This window comes from Musa acuminata, chromosome BXJ1-2 (assembly GCF_036884655.1).
Source record: "Musa acuminata AAA Group cultivar baxijiao chromosome BXJ1-2, Cavendish_Baxijiao_AAA, whole genome shotgun sequence".
NCBI lineage: Eukaryota > Viridiplantae > Streptophyta > Magnoliopsida > Zingiberales > Musaceae > Musa > Musa acuminata.
This window is the reverse complement of record NC_088328.1, coordinates 15,684,772-15,693,549: the sequence shown is the minus strand read 5'-3', so window position 1 is coordinate 15,693,549 and position 8,778 is coordinate 15,684,772. Positions and strand designations below refer to the sequence as shown.

The following is an 8,778-nucleotide window of genomic DNA, read 5'->3' as shown; positions in this document are numbered from 1 at the left end:
TTTTTCAAAAGTCATTCTTTTTTTATTATAATATATGAAAATATCCCATTAATAAAACTATCGGAGTTACACGCCGTTCGAAAGGTGAATCAGTTCAATCATCTGTATAAGATATATATTATCAATTATAGAATCTTTGAATAGATTTATAATATTTTTGATATTTTCACTCAAACACTAAGAGCCTATTCAAAACACTAAAAACTTAATATAAATTAGCTGATCTATAAAAAAAAAAAATTCAAATCAGCATCCTCATTGTGAGTGTAGGAATAAGAACAACTAAAAACTTTCATGTCAGTTATAACCTTTTTGAATAAGCTTATAATATCTTTGGCACATCTACAAAAATTTGATAATAATAAAATTAGATTGATTCATCTCGAGTGTACTTACTTATCTTATTATATATCTTATTTCGGAAATTATAATAAAAACACCATTCGTAAAATATATATATATATATATATAGTACTGTACACGTGGGAACTCTCGAAGCGGATTGGAAGAAACGTAGAAGAAAGGCAGCACAAATGTTCAACACAATCGACGGTCATGATTAGTCGACCCAAGTGCAAGTACTGTACACGATCAACCGTATACTCTCCCAAGCCACACGTATTCCGTGATATTTTTTGTGCCGTATTCCGTCCCGATAAAAGGCGTAGGTTTTGGCTCACCGAAACGAGCGTACATGGTCGGTCAGTTGTTTCCAGATTCCATCCCTCACACCGTCGTCGTCATCATCATCGTAGGTTTTGCTTGGCCGAAGGCAATCGCAACAGCAGCAAAGCGAGCGAGAGAACGAGTGAGCAAGTGGGCCAAACCGTCGCAGAATAGAGAGAGAGAGAGAGAGAGAGCAGAAACCGAGCAGTTGTCCCTTCTTCCATCCCTTCCTCTCCTCAGCCTTCCATGCTATTCCGCCTCCTCTTCCTCCTTCCTAAATCACGAAGATCTCCCTCCTTGCCGCCATCGCCTGTGCTGACGAACCCATCGAGTTGACCTTAATGATCATATAAATTCTTCCTCTGCCGTAAGAATTCTTTGTGCTCGGTACTTGTCCTCTTCATTTTTTGATCGGGTTACTGATATCAATTCGGAGTCTCTTAGGGTTCGAACTCATCGCAGTTTTCCCCTAATCTTGGATTGTAGGGTTTTCTTGCCCTCAGCCTCCTTTTTTTTTTTTTCCCTTTGACCCCTTCTTCGGGAGCCTAGGGTTTGCCGTTCCTGATTGGGAGCGCTCGTCGTTTCTGGGTTTTTGACCCTCTCTTGGATGATTTCTCCTTTTTGATTGCTGGGTACTTCTTTTCTTCTGCTCTTTGAGTCGGTGCGGAGTTGGTGGTTTGCTGGGGGCCTTTTTTGCCTGGTATCCAGTCGTAGTGCCATCTCATGGATGTTGAAACGTTGAAATCTTGGCCCTCTTCTAGAGAGAATCGCGTTGAAGTTTAAGCAGATTCCACGTTTTCACTAGAGGTGGCTCTGCACAGTAGACGTTTTGGCAGAATAAAGCTTGCTCTTATATGATGCTAATTTAGATTCCACGGCAGTGGTATAACAACAAGCTTCACCTTTCTTTCGGGCGAAGTTGTGCGATAGGCTTCTTCCAAGGACTTATTTTGTACATGAAATAACACTCGTTGTATGCATAGGTTATAGATCATATTCACAAGTAGAGGGTTTTTACTGTATATAGATAATGGTCGGTGCCAGAGATGGAGCAAGGTGAGCCAGCATTGGTTCCACAGTGGTATAAATTAGCAAACGGGAACACATCCAACACTGCCCTGCGAACCAGCTCTTCCATACGATTTGGTATCTGTTACTCTACAATCATTATGATGCTATTTGTTATTTTCATGCATATTTCTTTTTTTTTATTCTATCGTCGTATACTTTTCTGCTAATTCAGTGTTTTGATTCCCATAGATGAAAACGGTGTAGGACTTGGCTCGAGAAATAGATTACTCAGAGACCAAGATAGGAACTTGCGGAGGAGTTTGAGCTCTAATGGTTCTGTGATTCATGATAAAGGTAGCTCTGGTAAATCCCAGGCTTACAGTAGTTTTCGAAGATCTCGTGATAGAAACCTGGAGAAGGATTTTGATTTATTTGATAGGGAAAACAGGTCAGTTTTGGTTGACAATGAATTCGACCATCTTGATTCACTTATTGGAATTAGGGGTGAAAAGGATGCCTTAAGACGCTTGCAGTCCATGGTAGCAGGAAGGCAAGTTGACTCGTGGTCTAAAAGACTTGGAAGTAATGCAAATGGCAATGCTCCGTTTGGGGGAAGTGTAATAGGAAGTTTTAGCAAAACCTGCTTCGAGAAAGACTTTCCATCCCTTCAAGCTGAGGGAAGGCAGGGCCTTTCAGATGCAAGTGGTGTATCAACCCCTGGTCTTAGAACTGCTGTTCAGAGTCTGCCCTTTAGTTCTCCTTTTATAATTGGAACATCTGCTCTGGCAGAAGTACCAGTAAAAGTTGAAACTAATGGTAATGTACTCTCTCCCGTTGCACAAGTTGCTCCCATTAGTCAGGCATCTGCAACAGGAAGCACTATGACCGGATTAAACATGGCAGAGGCACTCGCTCAGGTACCATCCCAAGTTGGTAGCACTCCTCAAGCAATATATAGAATGAGATAGTGGTTTCTTGTTTCTCTTTTAGGAGATTGTGTTAACATGACATTTAGTTTCTTAATTATTTTGCAGTTATCTGTTGACACTCAGAGGATCGAGGAGCTTACGTTAAAGAAGTGCAAGCAGCTAATACCCATGACACCTTTGATGCCTAAGGCCTTGGTATGATAACCTCCTAGTTTCTTGGAAAGACATGATTTCTTACTTTGATACATTGAATCTATTGTGTTGCTTTTTTCCTCATTTCTTTTTATTTTGTAGTCTCCACTGAGATGAATCTCCTTTGAGCCTATGCTTCATGTTGACCTATAATTTCTGTAGTGAGATGAGTTAGCATGTCTTTGAATTCAATGATAAGATATTATTTATCCATTCTAGTAGCTATTTAAAATGGGACAAGAGTTTGGATTAACTTTCTAAGTAATTCAAACCATTATATATGCTGCATGAGGAAGCTTGTGGTAAATTCTGAAAACACAAGCATTGGATTAGGATGCTGTATGTCTTCTGCCGTAGGTAAATCAGTTGTACATGTGCTGTGATGTAACATGAATTTTATGCAATAACGTATTTGTAATTTGTGAACATTTCATTATGGTATGCTACTTCAAACGTGCATTGTTTAGTTGCATATACTGTACTTTTCTAAAGACAGATTCAAGTGATTCTGAACATTGGATTGTAGGTTTTGTTAATCGTAGTAGTACATTAACATTATATGTAGGAGTTTGCCAGTTGGTTGGTATTTTTTATCTTAATGGAATAGGTTTTTTCTTTAAGACTGACAAATTTTGCTTGTCTGCTATAGGAGTACAAAAGATCATAACAAAAGATATTATTTTGAACTCTCCAAATTTTGAATGTTATGTGAAATCAATGTGTTTATATTTTGTTCATTTGGCTATTTTTAGAAAGTCTATGTAGTCCTTGTATTTTTGCCCATGTTCCCATTAGATTATCTCCTTTTTTGAATTCAAGGTAGAGCCTGGTGATTCTGAACTTTGGAATGTAGGATTTGGCAAGCTTGGAGGACACTAAGATGACCTGTAAGAGTTTGCCGGTTGATTGGTATCTTTTATCTTAATGGAGTAGGCTTTTTTCTTAAGACAAAAAGGCTGCTTGCCTACTGCATAAGTACAAAATAAATAGCTATTATCTTAAGCTTTCAGATCTAAATGCTAAAATATAAGCAATGTGATGTAGGAGCAATTTAGTTTGTGTTATTAAATAAATTTATTAGTTTTGAGATATTTTTGCATTTGTCATAAGTTGCCATCTACTCAAGGTAAAGAAAAAGGAAACAAATATAGGAGAAGTGGAAGAAATCAAATTTATTATTGATTGAAGATTGCAAATCTTGATCGAAGATCTTAAATATTCATCTCTACAAAGATAGAAGTCTATCTATCAATAATATCATCAAGAAAGGAAGGTTATCTCTCAAATCAAGTCAAGAGTATTATCTTCTTTAAAGGATAGAATAGATCGTATATTTGATTTGATGTGATTATAATTTTTCTTATTTCTGTAATTTTCTTTTTATCTTTGTATTTAAGCCTATAAAAAGAGCTAGAACATTATAATAGATGAATTAGAAATGGATCAATGAAATGAGTTCTTTTCCCACCTTGAGTGTGAGTGGTACGAGGCCACATTTTTCCTCCGATATCATGATTCCATCATCCACGTGCGAGATGTGCGGAGGTGCGAGGCCTTTATCTTGTCCTTGAGCCAAAGTGAGTGCGGAGGTGCGAGGCCTTTATCTTGTCCTTGAGCCAAAGTGAGTCGGGTAGTTATCCCTTTGTTTTTTTATTATCTTTCAGTTACTATCTTTTCTTCCTCTCTTTTACGATCCTCTATTATCAACAAAAAAATATTCTGCTCCTCTTGTCGTACATTACAATGTATTTGTCCCTTGTTCAAAATTTCAAATTTTAGAATGTTTTTGGTAATCTGTCTCTCGTTATTCTATCTGAGCGATACATAATTTTCTAACTTTTTTCCTAATTTGGGCTAGGTTCACAATTGTCAATGCCTTTGTTTAGAAGTTTCAAAGTAGAAAGTTTAAATTATGAAATTTTGGGAAATTCAGTTTGTACTAATGCAAACTGGCAATTATGATCCTACGTTCCATATCGCCACTATGATATAGGTCGGATCTTGCTTTCTGAGCATGTGCACAAGTTGACATTCGTGTGCAAGCCCATGTTGCCTCCCCTCTCCTCTTATGGATGCAATTATCTTCTTCTCTCCCCGCTCCCTCTCCTTTTTTATCCGTCTCCACCTCTCGATGCTACGAGTTCTCATGCCCACCATCACGATATCTCCTCCTCCAACTCATGTGGCAGTACCTCTCTTTTTAGGGCTCTCTCTCTCTTTAGTTGAACCCTTGCTGCCTCTCTCTCTTTCTCTCTTTTTCTCTTGCTCTCAATAGTCTTGAAGGCTAGTGGTACAACCCCTTGTCGTTCTCTACATCTCTTTAACAAAGTCACCCTCCTCTCTATCCTCGCTCTTCCTTGATGGCTCACGATAACAAGAGAAGGAGGAATCATTATTTTATTAAATTTAAGATAATGCTTAATGCAGGTAATGCCATACAACCCATCTCATATCATATATCCATCTTGTCATTTTTTCTAAAGATTTTATTCCAGAAGAACAGAGTTCTCATTTAGACACAGTTTGTAAATTTACAATGTGGTACAATACATCAGCCATGTGACTTCATTTCTGGCACTTTTTTAAAATGCAAATTGGATACTATAGTTGAAAAATCTTGTTAGGATGGTTCATACTATAATATGATTTAAGTGTGTTTTGTCTTGTAGTTTGTTCTTTCTCTGCACACACTTTTTCTTCTGTTTGTAAAGGCAATAGTTTTTCTTTTTGTTGATTATTTGTGTTTTGAAGGTTTGTTTGTTTGCTCATGATCATGTATTTCTTTCAGAGTTGCAACTCATCAGAAAAGACAAAGTCAAAACTTGCAATTGGTGGAGATTATAGTTCTCCCACTAAGGTTGGCCAGCGGTTGCATGTGAACCTTACTGTTGGCACATTGGCTAGATCTGACATTGCAAAGACATCTCAAACAGGAAATTTTCAAGTTCTTAACCGAGAGAAGAAAAACGTCTCCCCTGCTGCTAAAGATAGCTCAAATGTTGACAAACCTATGAACCCCATTGGCGTTGCTCCATCTGCCGTGGTCCTTCCTTTGAAGAGTCCAACTGACCAGAATCTTAAAGTTGATAAGAATGGTGCCTTATCTCATACCTCCTTTGGGGAAAGAAAACTCCTTACCCATGTTCAGAATAGGAATGATTTCTTCAATTTACTAAGGAAAAAATCATCTAGTAGTTCAAGGGCTATTCTAGAGCCAACCTCTGTTGACCTGACATCAAAATTGGATAAGTCGGAAGAAGACAACCTGCAAATCACTTCCCCCACCACCATGGAAAATAACAACCTCTCATTGGTATCTGACTTGGATTGCTCGACGGAGATCAGAAATTGTACGAATGGAGATTTTTGTGCCTCTGATGAGTCCAAGAGATTTTCGACTAACAATGGAGAAACTAATGGTTGTACGGACATTGTTGTCGATCCAGAAGAAGAAGCGTTCTTACAGTCGCTTGGATGGGATAAAAATGCATGGGAGGAAGCTCTGACCAAGGAGGAGATTGAAGCCTTCCTTAAGAAGGTAAAGAAGCTTTCTTATGTATGCTAAGGATCTTCTCGTTTGTGTTTAGGCATGGTCATCCATAGCATTGTTTTGTGGTTTTTCTTCCTACTTATATTGTTTTATTTCCGATAGCATCCTATTCTCGTACCTACGAGAAACAGAGACCATTGAAGCTCGTGCCTAGTGATATGCACGGGGGCAACTTGCCTGGTGTAGACGCGTGAAGAAATGCTGGTAGTCAGCTGGCTTTCTGAAAGTGATTTATAATTGCTTGCTGTTTAGAGGGTTGAAATATGAGTTGGAAATATAGGTTGATGAAAAAGAAGAGTGGACTTTTATCCTTCAGCTGCCAAATGAATTCTAAAATGCAGAATAAGATTTATATAATCACTTTGGTTTATGGGGCTATGGCATTTTGTAGAGGTTTCTTCTCTTTTGGCGTGATGAAATCACTGGGCATCTGAAAAAAAGGTAAATTTGGAAAAATGATCTTTGTAATTAATTAATTAATTGAGATGTCCTTTCACAATTTATATGTTCTAATGGTCTCTGGCATTTGTTTCTTCTGACTTTTATCAATCTTCTGAATAGAAAATGCCTATAAGAAATTCTGTTTACATTTTGTACAAAGGCTGATGCATGCTGAGTGGAAATTGGCATATAAAAAAGTTCCACCTCCTTAGCAAATTACCCTGATCTCGCATAAATCTTAATCAAATACATATATTTGTCATAGAATAAGTATATGCTTAGTAAAGTCGACCACCAAGTTATCAAAGTATTTAAAAGATTAGTTATACCCAAGTGTTTTAATTATCTAGATTTTGATACATATTATCGTTTTATGGGTTTCTTTTGTCAGGTAACATTGAAGCACATATTTTTCACATTTTTGAACCGCCAGGCAAGCGTGTCTTGTTGTAAGCTTGCTTCTGATGCCGCCTTCTGTAATGCTTACGTATATAATAAGGTTGTGGTAAAATGAGGTCATCCAGACATGTCGAACAATGTTTGTACAAATTGAATCGTTAAAAGAATCCTAGTGGGGGCATTGAGGCATCAAGCCCGATTTACCTTTTCGTGGAGACTTTCTAGATGGAAGGAAGGCCATCGTCTCCATCGGACATGTTTTCACAATGTCTACAAGAAGCCTGAACTCCGATGTAATAGTTACCTTGTGCCTGGGGATGATAAAAAAGACCGAATTTTATATATTCAAGGGCAAATTTCTCAAAAAAAATATTATCTTCTTTTTGTTGTTTTCCTCTTTAACATTTTCGTTTTTATTTATTCATGTAGAACATTTTATTTATTCATCTAGAACATTTGTCCTATTCGTCATTATGGTTTTTTCCTCGTTCGTCACCTCAACTCTCGTCCTGTTACCATCGCCCCTCATCTATCATTATCATCGCAACGAAAGAGGTAGGGGGTCTCACGAGAGGGTGATCGACAACGATTTAAACATGTTAAAGCATATTATAGCTTAGGCCTATGCGAGCTAACCTTGAAGTAGTTATCATTATCCTCGACCTCCACTTCTCTTTGATGCCTCCTCCCTCTTGTATTATACTTCTCGAGGCTCAATCTTAAGTGCTTCACTATCACTCATTATGACATTGCCATAGCCGGTGAAAAGAAGTTGAAGATGAAGGGACAAGGGTGCAATATATGAGGGTAAGGGTGGAGGCGATGAAGCCCTTGATCGTGTTGAGATTTAGGGAATGCGAGAAGACAAAAAAAAAAAGAGTGTTAAACGTGATGGGAAAAGATAGTAGGGTGGAGATAATGGGTAATTTCATATTTTATGAAATAAAGGTGCTCCACGAGAAAAAATTGTGGATGTTAATTGAGAAAAAGTGAAGATAAGATTTTTTTTTTGAGAATTTCTCTAATAATCAATAAGGGTGATTTTCCTTAAAAATAACCCATATTTTGGGTTTTTTCAATTTGTATCTCCCATTTTATTATTTTTTAAATAGTACCCCTTATTTAAAACATACCCAAATAGCCCCTCAAAATTTTCTTGCCTATGTTTTGGCGATTATAATAAAAAAACCTATAAAGCCAACTCACTCTAAAATACTGTAAATGATCTAAATGGATTCTTAAGCTTGACCAAATTAACTACAAGCCTAAAAATATAATATTATAATTGTCTATGAACAATTTGTTGAATCGTAGATTTTAATGATTAAATCAATTAATAAAGTTAAGATCTAATATGCGTATGAGTGAAACAGGATGAACCTCGATCAAGGAAATGTAATTCAATTAAAGCAGGAAGAATAAAATATTGGGCTAGAGTGGAACATGTTAGAAGATTAAACGTCGGACCGAAGGAATGGTCGATGTGTCGGAAGGACTTTGTGCCATGAGTTCGGGCATCGGGCCGAAGGATCGGACATTGCATAAAGGAGATTGGAAGTTGTGGGATTCAACATGCCAATTAAGCAATAC

The 8,778-nt window shown here is 37.4% G+C and overlaps 1 protein-coding gene across 2 annotated transcripts; it reads left to right on the top strand.

Annotated features, from left to right (window-relative positions):
- The first annotated feature begins 680 nt into the window (after nucleotides 1-680).
- Nucleotides 681-7,568, top strand: LOC135595828 (uncharacterized). 2 transcript variants are annotated; one of them, XM_065087238.1, is made up of 5 exons: nucleotides 681-1,812; nucleotides 1,927-2,594; nucleotides 2,712-2,801; nucleotides 5,587-6,336; nucleotides 7,181-7,568. In XM_065087238.1, the coding sequence occupies exons 1-5, from the start codon at nucleotides 1,713-1,715 to the stop codon at nucleotides 7,301-7,303; spliced, it is 1,731 nt and encodes a 576-aa protein (XP_064943310.1). In that variant the 5' UTR covers nucleotides 681-1,712; the 3' UTR covers nucleotides 7,304-7,568. The 2 variants fall into 2 exon arrangements, with proteins under 2 accessions (XP_064943310.1, XP_064943314.1); XM_065087242.1 differs by lacking the exon at nucleotides 7,181-7,568 and adding an exon at nucleotides 6,451-6,847 and having other exon boundaries at nucleotides 683-1,812.
- The last annotated feature ends 1,210 nt before the right edge of the window (nucleotides 7,569-8,778 follow it).

Coding starts and splice junctions, on each gene's coding strand:
- LOC135595828 (XM_065087238.1), top strand. CDS start 1,713: ATGGAGCAAGGTGAGCCAGCATTGGTTCCACAGTGGTATAAATTAGCA. Junction 1,813..1,926: donor CAGCTCTTCCATACGATTTG/GTATCTGTTACT, acceptor TGATTCCCATAG/ATGAAAACGGTGTAGGACTT. Junction 2,595..2,711: donor TGGCAGAGGCACTCGCTCAG/GTACCATCCCAA, acceptor ATTATTTTGCAG/TTATCTGTTGACACTCAGAG.